The sequence below is a fragment of the Poecilia mexicana genome, unplaced genomic scaffold (assembly GCF_051168715.1).
Source record: "Poecilia mexicana isolate PSO_F unplaced genomic scaffold, ASM5116871v1 scaffold_14, whole genome shotgun sequence".
Taxonomy (NCBI): domain Eukaryota; kingdom Metazoa; phylum Chordata; class Actinopteri; order Cyprinodontiformes; family Poeciliidae; genus Poecilia; species Poecilia mexicana.
This window is the reverse complement of record NW_028263383.1, coordinates 11222624-11238880: the sequence shown is the minus strand read 5'-3', so window position 1 is coordinate 11238880 and position 16257 is coordinate 11222624. Positions and strand designations below refer to the sequence as shown.

General features: G+C 39.1%; 1 protein-coding gene across 2 annotated transcripts in view; it reads left to right on the top strand.

Moving 5' to 3' along the window:
- Window positions 1–228: 228 nt before the first annotated feature.
- dpysl3 (dihydropyrimidinase like 3) overlaps window positions 229–16257 on the top strand; it is a 35702-nt gene continuing 19673 nt past the window's right edge. Inside the window, exons 1-2 of one of the 2 annotated variants that reach the window (XM_014998261.2) lie at window positions 229–674; window positions 15839–15927. In XM_014998261.2, the coding sequence (XP_014853747.2) occupies window positions 342–674; window positions 15839–15927 (422 nt within the window). In that variant the 5' untranslated portion in view covers window positions 229–341. Of the gene's footprint in view, window positions 675–5745; window positions 5954–15838; window positions 15928–16257 lie in introns of those variants that run through there. The other variant, XM_014998262.2, reaches the window with a different exon arrangement.

Sequence of the window (16257 nt, the reverse complement as noted above, 5' to 3'; positions counted from 1 at the left end):
AACAGTGAACAACAAACATTAAAAAATGCTGAATCCCCTGCTGACGCCCTTTGGCCATGCTGCCCTGGGCAAGGAGCCATATCATCACAACCACATAAAAGCTAAAATGCTTCCTCTACCGAAGTTGTGCTGCTTTTAATTGAACAAAATGATACAAAAATAGAATATAAGGTCACATCATAAAGCATAAAGTCCTGCCAGCTCCCCCCACAGCGCCACCTCTTTACCTCACTTCAACTCGTGTCTCCTCCGCTGCTTCCTCACACAAGCGCATCCACGCATCACTTTGGCTCTAGTTTCCCCGACATCCTCCTCCTCCTCCTCGGACTGGAGCTCCAGTGATGGCAGAGCGCAGGGCACAGCGGGTGAAAGCGGAGGAGGAGCTGCCGGTTTATCTCGCCCGTCCTGGAACGGCCGATCAGGTCCCCCGGCAGAAACGCGGCGGCTTGTTCTGCAGCGTGGAGGACGCGTTTGACAGTAAAACTATTGATTTCGATGCCCTCAGCGTCGGACAGAGGGGTTCTCGCACCCCGAGGACCGTTAAGCGAGAGGCCGGTCAGGGGGAGACAGGGAGCCCAGCAGGTGCTGAAAGCCCCGCGGGAAACGACGCTCACAAAGTGCAGATCTGCAGCAGCGGAGGGAAGGAAACGCTGCAGAACCTGGAGGATGAAAAGGTGAGAACAATGGAACTTTGAACAGAGCATTGAAAAGTTAGAAATATATGGAAAAAAAAAGAAAAAAAAATCTTTGCTGACAGGCCCATTATATTATAAGAATTGGAAAATAAGGCATTAATTTACAGAAAAGGTATTTATTTTGTGCTGTTAAGACAAATTCTCAACAACTAAAAATTTAAAACATTTTGAGTTTGGGTTCATGCCATGAGGATGTACATTAAACATTCATCTGGTAGCAGTCTGTAGTATTCTGTCCTGGTTATCTGACACCACTTCCACACAGGCCAGTCATTTCTGTCTTAATGAAGCTACAGCATCTGTGCAACTAGAAATGCACCAATCAGTCGGATCACAAATCAACCAATTTCTTCTTAATCAACTCTAGTTGTTGCAGGGAATTTTTTTTACATATTCATAAAAAAAGTTTGCCTTGCCAACTAAATCTCAAACACTATTACAATGTCTTATTGTAACACACAGTTGTTGCACTGGAGTCCAAAAATGTTCTGACACACATTGTCTTTACTTGGGCTGTGTGAAGAATTTTAAATCCAAAATATTCTTTTACAAAGAAAATGGGAAAAAGTTTAAAACAATAAGAGCTTTCATGTGGTTGAATAATTTATTTCAGTAAATAAACACAAAATGAACTGTTACATTTGAACCGCAATCGATCTGCTGATTGGGTTCATATTCAAACATGGGAATTAAATTACGTGTGAATAAAACCTGAAACTGTTTCAAGTTTTTTTTTTTTTTTTTTTAACCTGCCGGAGTAATTAGTGTTTTTTTTTTGTTTGTTGTTGTTCTAGATAAATTTATTTTAATAGTTGTGTTTCTGTGTCACATTGAATATTAAAAAAATATTCTTGTGACATTATACAGAGAACTGAATTAAATGATCAGAAACTTCTTTCAGTCTTTCGATATTTGTACTGAACTACAGTGAAGATGTTTAACTTAGGCCAGGAGTAATAGAAAACTAAGACAAGAAAATGAAGGTCAAGGTGTAACTCTTCAGCACCACGGACAGAGACAGAGATGGATCGGTCATGAAATGTTTGTACTATATCACAGAGAGATTTCTCTCACAAGATGAAATTCTGATGTGATTCTTACAAAAGTATTTTCTGCAAACTGCTGGGTGTTTTCAGGCCTTCTGGGTTCAGACTGACCATAACATGCAATGAGCCTTTAGAATGAGGAAGAAGCTTCACAGGTGGAGAATAATGGCTTACAAAATGTTTACAGACAAATGAGTTTGCATAAAAGGCCTTAAGATATAACTTAGCATTTTTAAATTTATAAAAGTTTATCATTTGCAACTGCACTGTCTTTGCATGAGCACTGTTACTTTTAACAGCCTTATTAAATGAGTAATAAGGCTGAGAGGAAGTAAAAACTAATAATGTTTCTCTCTGTTACTCCACACATTTACAGTCTACACTATTTACTTACTTTGTTCTTCTCATATCAGGATGAGATCACTGTTGGCGCAAAATCTGATGACTCATGTTTCTCTCTCTCTTTTTTCTGATTGGTTCATGCAAACTCTCTCTCTCTCTCTCTCTCTCTCACACACACACACACACACACACACACGCACACACACACACACACACACACCCCCCCACACACACACACACACACGCACACACACACACACACACACTCTGAAAGAACCTATCATTTAGTTTTGAGAAGTTAGACTATTAACTGAAGGGCACACTGTTGTTTTTTCTGTCATCTCACATGTCTAATGCATGACATTCATGGCATTCACACTTCACACACATGTAAAAGTCATGGGGTTGTATCCTTCTAGTTTTCATCGCCTGTTGGCATCATATGACTGTTAGTTTCATGATTGAAAGCCCTTGAATTTAGATCTGCGACCACCGTTGGATCACATGGCTAATCAAGCCACTTCAATCCAACTGAAGGTCTAAATTTCTAATGGAAAGTCATGAAGGTGACTGCTTAAAAGTAAATTTAGAATCTAGTATAAGCAACTAATAATTGTCAGAAATTATTTTAATCATATATTTCTATTCCACTGGCAAAATAATCTTTTTTTTTAAATTAAAGAAACTTTTTATTTTAGTTATATCTTAATTTTTTAAAACATGTTTTATGTTTACAAAGCCTATTTATTTTAGTTTTATGTGCACTGTTGTCCAGTCTTTTGGTTGTTTGTTGCCTTTTTTTCATCACTTATTGAAGGCTTTAATTTTATTATTTCCAATAGATATGATGTTTTACATTTATAAAATAAAATTCTCAAAATATTTTTGTGCATCTGATGTATTTCAGCCTCCAGTTTTCATTGTTTGTTGGTATCTCATTCCAATTTTATTGAGTCAGTGGTCAGATTTGTGACCAGATTCAGCAAAAATACTTGCATGTATTTGGTTTGGACTCTGTTAAGAGTATTTTTTTTCTGCAAAACTTTATTTTCCGAAGGTAGAAATATTTATTTGAGCATTTAGTAGAATGACTACATTCTGATATTTTATAAGCATAAGGAACAAACCATTTTAGTTTATTTTATGTTGTGACAGATTCATTTTGCCTCTCTTGTTGGTCTCCAACATTAGCTGCAATAATTAAAACCTGGAATTTTTGCCTGTCATCTGACTGATGATAAAAAATGACTGAGGAAAAAAGTGTTTGTAACCATGGTTTTTGGTCGCACAGTTTTTAATTCTTGTTTAAGGTTAAATTACTTTTTGGCTTCATAAATCTGCATCTTTCTGCTTCATGCTACATATCAACCAAAACATTACAACCAATCTTTGTCAATCTTCACAGTTCATTTTAGTGTTGAATCAAAGCATACATGAGCATAATCATAATGAAGAATGTTTTCCACCTTAAATGCAATACTGCAGTTCATAAAGGACCAGATGATCCAGCTGACGTTAACACATAAGACACTGTTGCTGATTTATTTTGAGATATTTTAACCAAACAGGACTGCAGTTTTCAAACTGGGGTCAGGATCTGACCCTGCAGGCGCTACATTGTTTCTAACAGTTGGTACATAAACAAGAGTTATGAATTTATTTAAAATGTAAACTTTGAAATGCTGAAAGTGTTATTTTCTTAATGCCTAACCTGTGATTGAAAATAACCCTAAAATCTTTACTTAACATTAATTATAACTGTCAAAATATAATCCAGGTTCAAATGGTTTTTTCTTGCTGTATCATGTGTTTTATTAATCAACTTAAAAACAAAATGTTAGAAAATGAACATTGTATGAATACTTTTACGAGGCATTGTAAGTCTCACTGTAAAGATGAATAAAGCAGTTTATTATGTTTGTTGTTTCATGAGGAGCAGAAAGAAATGACTGGAAGTTTGTTGGAGGAGACTCAGCAAGTCCAGTCCCTTTTTCTGCATCCTTGATCTGTCTGCCTCCTGTCTGTCAGTCGGTGTCAGCTGCTTCATGTGGTCTGCAGAGGTAGCTGACCTGCGAACAGAGCAGCGCATGGCTAATGCATCTCCAGGGTGAATGGATGCTGATGTAGTGCCTTTCCGGCCTTGCTGCCATCAAAGAGTGTGTCAGCATCAGGTGATGTGTTTTCCTGGATCCATATGAGGAGGAAGGTAATCAGTGACTATTTGCTTTTAGGGGTAACCATAAATGCTTAGTGAATTTAAAGTGCGTTACAAAAAGTGTTCATATCTCTTTAACGTTTCATGATTTTGTTGCATTAGAAATATTGAATGCAATGTATTTTATTGAGATCTTATGTGAAACGTCACTAATGTGGTTCTCTATGCCTCTGCCAACTTTACACACTTAGAGACTAATATTATTTATTAGATTAAAGTTTTTTTGTAGGATTGTCCTGTGTTAAGCTCCCTCCAGATATCCCATGTCCCTCCTGCTGAAAGTTTACCCGCATCATGATGTTCACACCTTTAGGTTAGTTTGCATCCACATGTAGCATTTTCCTTATTTATGGCAAAAAAAAAAAGTGTTTGATTTTGGTCTTGTCTGAGCAGAGCAGATTCTTCCACAGTTTGCTGTATCAACATCATGGCTTATGAAAAAAGTCAAACTGAATTCTTACAACTTTCTTCTAAAACTTCTTGTTCCTTAAAGGCCAGATTTGTGTTTGTAGTTTCAACAGATTTTCAAAAGTTACCACAAGCCTCTAAGCTATTTTTCCTAATTATGCTCTTTTTGCCCGCTTGATGTGTTTGTGTTTTGGTTTTTTGTGGCTTGCAGTTCTGCCACGCTTTTTATATTTCAAATGGGTCTTAGTTAGATCTAAGAAGACTGGTATACAGGCTTTTAGTCCAAACGTTGCTTTAAGCTTCTTCATATTGTTATTCCTGAGCTGTTTCCTGTGTTTCGTCCTCATGATGCTCCATTTGCTCTTTTTAGTAGTCAGGGAACTTTTTAAGCCATTTGGTTACATTCGTCTTAATTTAGGAGCATCACAGTAAAGAGCAGTTCATAAAACTGATGTTCACTTATTTTTATTAGACATGTAATTTGACAAAATATGCAAAAGTTTAAAAAATAAGTTCTTTTGCAAACCAGTTTATGTTTGTGACACATGTGAAAACCGGGAGGTTTTGGATGATGTACCTGTTCTCATATCAGGACCTCATTACAGCTGCATTAGTGCTGAGGAAAGGAATGGTGAGTGAATGTTCAAACAATAGAGACAGAGGACTGGGTGGGGACATGCAGAGAGGGAGGGGGAGCATGCATGTGAGTGTGTGACCAGGCTCTGTGACAGCTGCCACGTCACATAACTTAATAATAAGTGGAGATTAATGTATTTTAGTGTAGATATTTTATCTAAGCTCATATGTAGGACATTTTGAAAGCAGTTTTAATAAGATAAAGATGACAATAATAAGTTTAGGTAGATTACTGGTTGCACTTTGTTAGGAAAAACATGCAAAAACTCTTCAATCCTGAGAATTTAACGTTTGATGATGTCAAATGAGCGCCTCTAGCGCGCCCTCAGGCGGAAAGATTGCGACATTGCCGTCTCTCTAGCTGAGTCTCCAGAGGGAGGGGCCGGTGTTAGCGGGTACAGACGCTCCTATAGCGCTCAGCTAAGGCACTGACTGAACAGCGCACTGTCAAGAAGGGCGACCATTCCTTGAAGCTCCCATCCGGCGAAAGGGCTGCTGCAGCATCCGCAGAGGGGAAATACCGCTTAGTTAGGCTCGTTTTTGTTTGACAGAAAGGTGGAATCGGACAGAACATGTCTTATCAAGGCAAAAAGAACATCCCAAAGATCACAGTGAGTAAAATAATAATAATAAAAGAGTCAAGAGTTATTTCTGCTTCAATGGCTGCAAGAACTTTGATGCGCGCCGCTGCAAACCAGTTCGTTAGATTTCATTAAAGCTCGAAGTGGAAAAAATAAACAGCTTCGGCCTGATGTGAGAGCAGGAAGCAACTGGAGGAAAAACAAAAGAATTAGGTTATGTGCACAGTTAAATGACTGGCTGCCATAGTGACAGGCAGGCAGAGGGAGATAAGGCGTTTTCTTAAAGGTGTCCTGCATCTTCTTTGTTGAAGGGAAACATGGCTTGAAGCGGCTGGCCAGTCAAATTCACCGACTTATCTCTTCTTTGTGCGCGAGACTTCTTTTGATGTTTATGGTTTTACGACAATGGTTAATTTTTTTAATATACTTTCTGAGCTCAGCATTATGCTAATCCTTTAACATGGTTGATAATGTTATTTTAAATATGTTATAATTTCATAGAAATTGTTTTGTAAAGATTAAACTGAAACCAATTTCATTCCATTTTAATCATTTTCTCCATAATGTGCTCATCCCTGGAGATTTTTCTGGTTTACACTTATTGATTTCTGTGTGGGAGGATATTGATCTGGAATGCTGGGCCTATTTCCCAATTTAATCCAGTTTACCATATGTTTATGGGAAATGCATGGACAAAGGTGAGTTTGTATGTCCTGTGCTCTTTATTTCGAAAACCCTACTTTAGAGATGAAATAACCCCACCCGCCTGCCCACCTCCCTTTCTGCACGCTGACACAGACAGGGCTTGTGTTGCAGGCTGGTGCTGCAGAGAAAGTGAGAGGGCAGAAGAGGAGGAGGAGGGGTGCATGCACGCCCATTTGTGATGAGCTGTGATTAGCCGGCCTTGTGGTGTGGCCCTTGTTTTTCTGTGTCCCCGAAGAGGAGAAGGATTCAGGCTCCTGTCACGGCGGATGGGGTGGGGGTTGAATTCAGGGGAAGGCTGGCGTTGCTCAGCAAGGCAGCTGGGTGCTGGTGGGGTGTAGCAGCAGCAAAACAGCCTCTCCCACTGCCTCCCGTCTTTATGTTCATGTGTGTGCGTGTGTGTGTGTGTCTGATATGTCTGCTTTCCAGTTTTCATTGTTGCAGCTCAGGCTGCAGTCAGGGGTGTGTTTGCTATGCCTTTGTCTGAGCTTCTCAGCTGATTTTACACCACATGCATGCTCTGTGTGCAGAACGTATCAATCAGATCTACACTCATGTTCTGTCATATTCCTTTAATGCTGCACTTCAGGTAGAGTGTTTCTCTTTTATCTGAAAAAAATAAGCGCTGGGATGATTTATAGTTCCTACTGCTGGCATACGAGAGGCTTTCTTTAAAATGGTCTCTACTCATCGTATCAAAACGCAGAAATCCAGGCATATAAAGATGCTGCAGAATAATTCAGTAAATGGAGTAACTCATCCAGAGAAAATGGTTTTCCTCTCTCAGTTTGAAAAAAAAAAATACTTTGGAAAGTAGGGGTGTGACGATACATCCTGCTCACAACATGAGACAATATTAGGTTCAGTAAATACTTTATTTTTTATCTGTCTTAGAAAGCTTCTGCTCAGCATAAAATGATCCAGTCAGGGTGTAGCCAAGTTTACTATTTTAGATTTTAAACCAGAAACGATAAAAATGCTGAAATACAAAGGTTTCTCAATTTGATTTGGTCTCAGTAAAATAACTTCATCCTTTTTATTGCAATATTTTGGTAATAACACAAATGTTTGGAAAATGCCAGTATTTATGTTTATCTTGCAGGAAATTATTTAAATGTTAATTGATAATATGATGAGTTATTTAAATATTTGTCAATTTTTATTAGTGCAGTTAAAGAATGTGCAATTTAATCTCAAATATTGTCAATATCTCTGAACTTAAAAAATAATTTATCGATATCACCAGAGACAAAGAAATGTGACAGGAAGGTTTGCACTGATAAATTGACCAATCGATAAATTGATCAACAGATAAATAGGCCCAATTTCTTACATTTTTGGAGATCAGTGATCTGCCGATCTTATCCACTGATGTAATCTACCATGAGGAAAGTCTAAAAGTCAGCCTCTGTCCTCTGCTCTGCTGTGAAGGTTTGACCGACAGACCGGCCCACCAGGTCACGTTTGCACGTTTGCAGTTAACAATAGTTGCTCCACTGTCACCAGTTCAGCGACTTTCTTGCTATATTTAGCAACATTTCAGAAAGAAAATCGGTATCAGCCAAAATTGGAATCAGCAGGTCAGGCTTTTGAAAGATTGGTGATCAGCCAGGAAACTGCAATCGGTGCAGCCCTAGTAGCAGCGCTGCAATAATGACTACTTCCTACTGCTGCAGTCTCACAGACGCAACACCTCGGTACAAAGATGCTCATGTGACAGACCTGATGGACTGCTGACAGAACACATCAGAGACAGAGTCACAACGAAAACACGGCCATGTCTGATACACAGCAAAGAACTGGACTTAAAGTAATGCTCACATTTATTTCTTCAAAATTATTCAATTCAACCAAGACGTTTGTTTGAGGCTGGCCTTGGTTCGCTGCCTGTCTGTAGCAGTCCACAGACACGGGGTTCACCTGGACAGGTTGCCAGTCTCTCACCAGACACCACTAAGACACACAGCACAGACGATGCACACACTTTGTGAGTGAAGCTGGAGTTCTTGGAGAGAATCTAGAAACTCCCTGCAGGATGAACCCGGGTCTGGATTTGGACCTGGAACCGTCTTCCTGCAGCCCGACAGTGGTAACAAGCAGCACCTAAAGCTAGCTGCTGTATGAATAAACTGTTAGCCAAAATGTTCATAAAGCAAGGAGATAATCATAAAAATGCATACTTGCTTTTTACCCATTGGCCACTGGAGATAGTTACCAGCAACCTGCAAGGATAAAGAGAAATAGACAATGGATGGATGGAATTAAAGTAGTTCTGTACTGTTTTATTAGCTTTTTTCTGTTGCTTTATTTGTGTAAATTTTGATTATGTTCTGAATTTAACGGTGATAAATAATAACCTCTGATTGAACCAAACCAAGCTTTAGCAGCCGTTAGCTTGTGGCTGATATTTATTGTAGTCAAATAACCACATAACCTTCCTGTAGAACTTGGTGTGTAGATTATAGAAAAATATTTTAATAAGTTGTCAAAGCTGGAATGAAAGGTCAACAAGACCATGGTCTGTGCAGAAATGTCCCGGCAATCCCCTTATTATATTACACAAAGAGATGTGAAAAATGCATGAAAAGGTTCAGGGACATGACCTGCACCTCACCTGGAGGTCAGCACCAGAAACACCAGAAACATTAACAAAATGTACAATGAATACAGCATTAGTGACACTAGAACATTTTTATAGCCTCATCCTTTAGAAGTAGATAAAATGCCGAACTACCAACAGAAAAATGTTTAGACTATCTTATGTTGGTCACACTGACAAAGATCACATTTCATGGCAAAAGTTTTTATTTTTTATGAAACAGTTTGTTCTTTGCAGCTTACACTCCAATGTAAATCACAGCTGACATGACTTTAACTTGGAGAAAAGATCTTGCTTAATTCAGCAAGACAATGCCAAACCACATTTTGCGTATTTTGTATTAGGAAAGCTCTGTTGTGAAATACATGTCATAGTGGGTTTTTTTTGCATGCAACTAAGATTTGTCACACAATGAGGAAAACAGATAAAAGGCAAACTCACTTCTAAATGTACCAAAATGCCAAATAATGGCCAAATACTTTATTAGAAGAGATGGTGGACTTGCATCTATCTAATATTTTAGACTTTCTCTGCTATCGGTGACCCTGTTTGGGTTTCCTGTAGCCCAAACTGTCCACCCGGACTTTCTCTCTGTATTTCCTCTCCTTTCCGTTCTGTTCCAGCTGTTTTCATGTGTCAGGACTCTGCTGCTGCAGCTCCGTCAGATTTCTAGGTGTGGCTCTTCCTTCCCTCTCACTGCCAATCACAGCAGTCTCAGTGTGGTTCCATGCTGGTCCACCTCACCAGTAATCCCAGCTGGCTGGAGCGGCCGCTGCGACCCGCTGCTCCTGCTGAAGAACCCCAGATCAGTTCATACTGTCACGGCGCAGGCTGCTGCTCACAGAGCAGACACAATACCCCACGGCCACCCAGAAAATGCAGCGCAAGTTACCATGGCAACAGACGTACACTTGCGATAGCAGAAGCATGCCGGGCCTTTTTATGCTGCCCAGAGACCCATTCTCACATTCCCAACCCATTGAGTTCAGTTTCATGGTGCAGATCATTTTTTTCTTCTCATTGCCGTCGTTACAAGGTTACATTACACCGTCCTATCAGCCCATCAGCATTCCAGACAAGCACGATCTTTCCCTGACCGTGGCTGATGGAGGCCTCCATAATTAATTTGGACGGATAACGTCTTGTTTTCGCTTTTCCAGAATGTAAAAAAATGGTGTGCAGTTTTGGGTAAGAAGTAAATATTTTTGATTGCTAGGCAACGGGCCTGGAGCAGAGGCATGGTGCATATTCAAGATGACTTCCCTCTTCCACTGGTCCCAGCCTGCCTGCCTCGGCGCAGCTCCCTCCACCCACTCAGGGGTCTCTCTCTCTCTCTCTGTCTCTCTTCTTCTCTCTCTCTTTCTCTCTCTCTCTCTTTCTCTCTCTCTCTGTCACAGCTAATAGAGGTCTTCTCTTCCATATCCTCTCAGAAAACTCCCTCCCCCTCCTTGACCTCTTTTGCGGCCTCTGAGTTTTCCAGGACTGCTCCTGCTAATTAACCACAGCAGAGTGACCATTTAGTAATTTGCATCCAGGTTTTATGAACGTTTTCCTCTCCAGTCTGGTGAAAGTGGAAAAACGTTGTCAGTGGGCATCAGCGTCGTGATACAAGAACAACATCCTGCCGTCTATTTTTGATTGCAGCTGGCTTGTGTAACAGAAAATGACAATTTCCTGTGCTATGAGAGGCGCTTTATTTTAGGAACTTTGTTTGTTTTAGGAGTTGAATGACAAGAAGTTTTTCCAGCCGAACATTGCTCCACTTTGTTGCCAGAAATTGAACAGATAAGCTTGTCAGCACTTGTGTGAGGTGGCAGAAGAAGAGTTTGAACATAGACTTCAAACATTAACATACATGAAAAGAGAACAACAGACGGGAGCAACAAAAGAAAAAATATATACTTGTCTTCTTTATTTAATAATAGGCAGGTGTAGTCTTTCCATTTTTTCTGCTATATAATCTTGTAATTTTGACTCATCTGTGATTTTATGTTTGCAATGTTTTTATGTAATAAGAGTATTGACGTCTCAAAAAATGTTAAAAAGTCAATTTGGGAGAGTCCTAATGGTTTTGAAATGACAAAGTCAAAGAAAAGTGGCTGTGGTGATTCTTCAATCAGTGAAGACTTCATTTCAGTGCAAAGGGAACATGACACCGGTGACTAAAAGTAAGTTAAACAGCGAATATATTCTGAAGGATATGGATCTTTTCCTTTGCTGAGATTTTGAAAAGGCTGCCAACATTTCCAGATCCAGGGGAGCTCCCCATCCTGCCTTCCTATTATCTGCTCAACATTTTGCTCTTTCACTCTCAGTCTGAATAAACCTCCATGTGTCTCAGCATGTAAACCAAATAGCAACTTTTGAAGCAGCTTGTTACATCCTTGTGTTTCTTCTATGCTGAAACGGCAAACGTTGAGTCGTCTTCACTCAGAAATACCTTCCACACTGAGGAAGGTTATTGTTAACAGAGTCTGGTAGAAGTTACTGTAATGTTTTCACTATGAGAAAAGGTCCGATCTCTGAGTTTCTGACTGGCCAGTCGTCTGTCAGTCCCCATCAAGCTGAAATGCTGCTTTTGTTTTGACAGAGTCCAAGTTGACTGAGAACATTCTCATCACACCCCATTAACTTATGATACCTTGAGAAATGCCTGAATCGCAAGTGGTAGCCAGGCAGTACAAAATCTCAAACCACAGAAAATGTTTCTGTAAGGATCACAGAAGTCAGAAACGGCTGCAGTACATGTTCATACATCTATTCTGTCAAAGTAAATGTTAGTATTAATAGGCGGCAGAGATGTTTTAACAGCTGCAAACTCTCTTTACACACTTTAACTCATGTTTTGCTACAATATTTTATTAGATCAAAGTTTGTCATGGGTTGTAATGTGCATAGCTAAACTCATCTCCCTCAGACAGCTGTGCTCCAGCTTCAAACTTCAGACTTGCAGAACAAGCAGCACATCAGCAAGTCAAAGACTTTAAATGTCAAAACTGGGCTGTAGTAAAAATTCAGACCAAGGCATGTGCTGATAATGAGGATAGTGCTGTCTCGTTAATGTTGTAACAAATGGTTAGGGGTATTCCCATGACCACATAACAGTGCAGATGGTTTAACTCCAACAACATGTGCTGCAAAACCGCAGTATTCACATTACATAGGGATGGAAAAGTTGTCCAATGTCCATTATTCTGCTCATATAAAATGAAAAATAATACAGAAATCGTGTGCATGAAATAATTGGCAAAATTATGAATCACTCGTTAAAAAGGTTTCTGGCAACAAAATTTCAGCAGAGCTGTGGTGATGTACGGAAACAGCAGAACTTCTCAGCTCTCATGTATCATCTGTGTGAAAATATGATCTGTGCAGCTTGGTTGGTGCTTGTGGTTGGACAACATGATCCTCAGCTGATTGAGCAGCTTGACACTCTTTATAGTAGCTTCTATGAAAGAGCCACAGTAAACGTAGAATCTGCTTTTAAGATTTACAAGCTGAGATTTAGAAATGTCAGTGAAAGTGGTGTCAGGGACGAGTTTTTAACAAGGTCTGACAGTCTGCTCACAGATTTAGCTTCAGTACCACTTGGATCTTTGTAATGTTCTTAATGCTCGTTTACTGCTGTTGTTCTGCTTCACTTTTACTTGGATTTTGGGTTCTTGAATCAAGAATTTATCCCATCCAGTCGATCTACTGACTGGATATATGTCAGGTATTAATAGAAAGGTAGTTAATGGAAAACTATTGACTTCAAAGTGATTATGGATTCCTCTATGCTGTTCTGAGCCAGTGGGCAGAAATGAAGTAATGAATGTACGTAGAGAGATTGAATGAGTTCTTCAGTAAAAGGGCACACCCATAATCAGATGAAAATCCATAGCTCACGCAGTAGAGAGCTGTTCATATTGCTGACTTGTTTCAAATTAGTAAGCAGATCATGTAACTGCAAAGAAAAATGGGAAACAGAATTTTGTTTGATTACATAAACGGCACAAAATTCAGAAACTATTTAGTGAAAAGTAATAAAACAGAAAACCCACAAAGTCTCAGATCTCTTTTTTTTTTCTTGAGAAATGACAGACTTTCTGCTTTTCCAGAATTCATTCAAAACCCAACTTACTTAGCTAGCTACATGTAGTAAAATGCTTTAGATTACATAAAACAAGTACAGCCTATTTACCACAACATGCCAGCAAAACAATTGAACTAGTTAAGGTCATTGGTGTTGAGGTCATATGAGTCACTTTCCATTGAACATTGAACTGGATGGATGAACAGTTCAGCTGACAAACATTTATTCACAAGCAGCAAAAACTATTTTTATTATAATAAACAGCCATATTAGAGAGGAAGACACCAGCAACCCTCCTGACCCCACTAAGGAGGGACAAGGGTGTAAAGAAAATGGATGGATGGATATTAGAGAGGAAGACAACAATATATGTAAAATATGTTACAGGTTAATTTGAATCTCTAGTTTTTGTACCAGTTTACATAAACGTTCATGTCAAACACAGACATTCATTACAGGAAGTTAGAAAAGTAGACATTTAAAAATTACCATCAGAAACTTCTTCAAACACTCTTCATCCTCTATTTCCAGTCCAGGAAACTGAAAGCACTATTGCTCCACACTGAGTTCTTTATTAAAGGTTCTTTATGTATATTTGCAGTAAATAGGGAAAAATATATAGCTTTTTGAGGAATGTTGAACTTTTATAGTTCTACATAAAGAGCTAAAATACAATTAGATGCTGTTGAACCTCCTTCACTGTAGTTGTTCAGATTATTGGAAGGAGAATGTTTGAGCTGCAGTCTGGTGAATGCTGCTGATGGTTTCTGTGTGCTGTTAATGCTGCTTCAGGGTGTGGCTGCCTGCAGGCTCTGAGCTCAGCTTCACACTATTTGATCACCAAATACATCATCCATTCATTTCCAGCACACACACACACGCATGCACACACCATTCGCCTTGTGCTTATGTGTGAGCTCAGCACACTATGCATGTCCTTTGAACAAAATTATGTATTTTATTTTTTTATTCATGCAGCTTTGACTGCAGTTTATTACTGTGATGAAACTGTTGGTTTTCTGCCAATTGGCTTGCATAATAATAGTGAAGTTTCACCTTCTCTGCAGACCTACGTCTACATTTTATTCAAATGAAACCCTTAGTTTCCAAAACTTTTCTGCCTCAAACATCATTCAACATTAAATGATTATCTTATGATTAGATGATTTATTTGGAATTACGATACTTTTGACAGATATTAGTAGTTTACTTGTAACCTTTTATTAAAAAAAAAATAAATAAATAAGTTGATTTAAATCTCAAACTGTATTTTAAAGAACCTGTGTTCAGTGCAGAATTATCCAGTTCAGGTTTGGTCACTCTGTGTTTTAGATTTGAAGTAATGGTGCCCAGTTCTAATCCAGATTGCTTAAAAGCACAGAAGGCCTTTTATTCTGGTTCAGTAGGAATTTTGAAGCTGATACCAACTCTGGCATCCATAACAGCTTGTGGTAAGCCAGTCCATTATGAGCAAAGAAGAATGACACTGAATGATCCTCTGCCATTAACATGCAATAAATCGTTAACCAAATCCACAACCTAATGGAAGATTTAGCTGTTATTTAGCTCAAGAGTTGGACAAGTTTATAAGGAATGTTTTTAGTCAGATTTTCTTCTGTTTCCTTCTGATTTTTTTCCACGTCTTGCTGTGGCCAATGGATTAGGCATCAGCTTAACTGGACGGTTTGCTGAGAGGCCTCCCTACCAGCTGTCCAGTTGCCCCTCTGCCAGCTAACATCTCGATCTGCCCCCGAAGCGCCACGCCCGGTTCCACAGGCAGCTGTAAACTAAAGCAGACATTCAGTAAATCAGCCAAAACCTGGGACTCAGTCCTCCTTCCTGCTCGGTGTCTGTCCTTTGTAGTGATCCGCTTGTATGATGACAACCTGCTGGAGATGACGAGGTGCATGGGCTGCAGATTTCTCTTACTGTACCAATGCACTGACTTTACACTGCAGGACACATGAATACATTTGGGTGGATTTTCAGCTTTTTTTTTTAATTGTGCAGTTCATTACAGTATTGTTTGCTTGGCAGTGGATTCAATTTGTGGGATTTTATATTATATTGAAAATAGAAGTTCCAGAGCGTACTCTGCTGGCTTAAATGTTAATCTGTAATTGTCAAGAAAAACACTTTCAGTATGAGCTAATACCTGCTTGCTGTTTGGTCTTCAGAGATGTGGGCTGTTGCATGTTGGTCATGCAGGGTGGTTTTTATTGAGACATGATGCGTTTGTTTTGAAACGGCGCCACAAACATGTCCGTCTCTGCCCGGTAATGAATGAATGAGTGAATGAAACATTGTTCATCTCCTCTGGCTGGGAAAAAAAGAGACAAAATGCAGCAACAGAGAAAAAGAGAAGCTCTGTTTAACTAAAAATAGCACTGGAATGAACTCGTACAGAGACAGTTTCTCTTGTTGATGTTTCTTGACAGTGTTGTAAGCTAAACTATGTCTTTCTTGGAAAGGAAATACACTAAATTCAGATATTCTCTCCTCCCTTCTTATTTTTCTCTCTCATCCTTTTCCTTTGCAGAGCGACCGGCTTTTGATCAAAGGTGGGAGGATTGTGAATGATGACCAGTCCTTCCATGCTGATATCTACATGGAAGATGGCCTTATTAAGTAAGTCCCTGCATTTATTTTCCATTTACCTTCATCTTCCTATTCAGGTTTGATTTTATTTTTTACATTTAAATTACACGTTTCCTGTCCTTTCCATTTTCCTTCCTTTGTATGAGAATAGGGAGGTTTAACTATATAATAATATTTGAGAATATTTTAGAAAAATGTAAATTTTCAGTTCTAATGGGAAACACAAGAGTACATACCATCTAAGTAAAGTAGATGGTAAGTTGGTATAGTTATCTAAAATACTTTGAATGCTTCCTGTAAATTTAACAAACAAGGTGAGATAAATACTCAAACTTATTTTGTTATTCTGCAAAGCAGGAA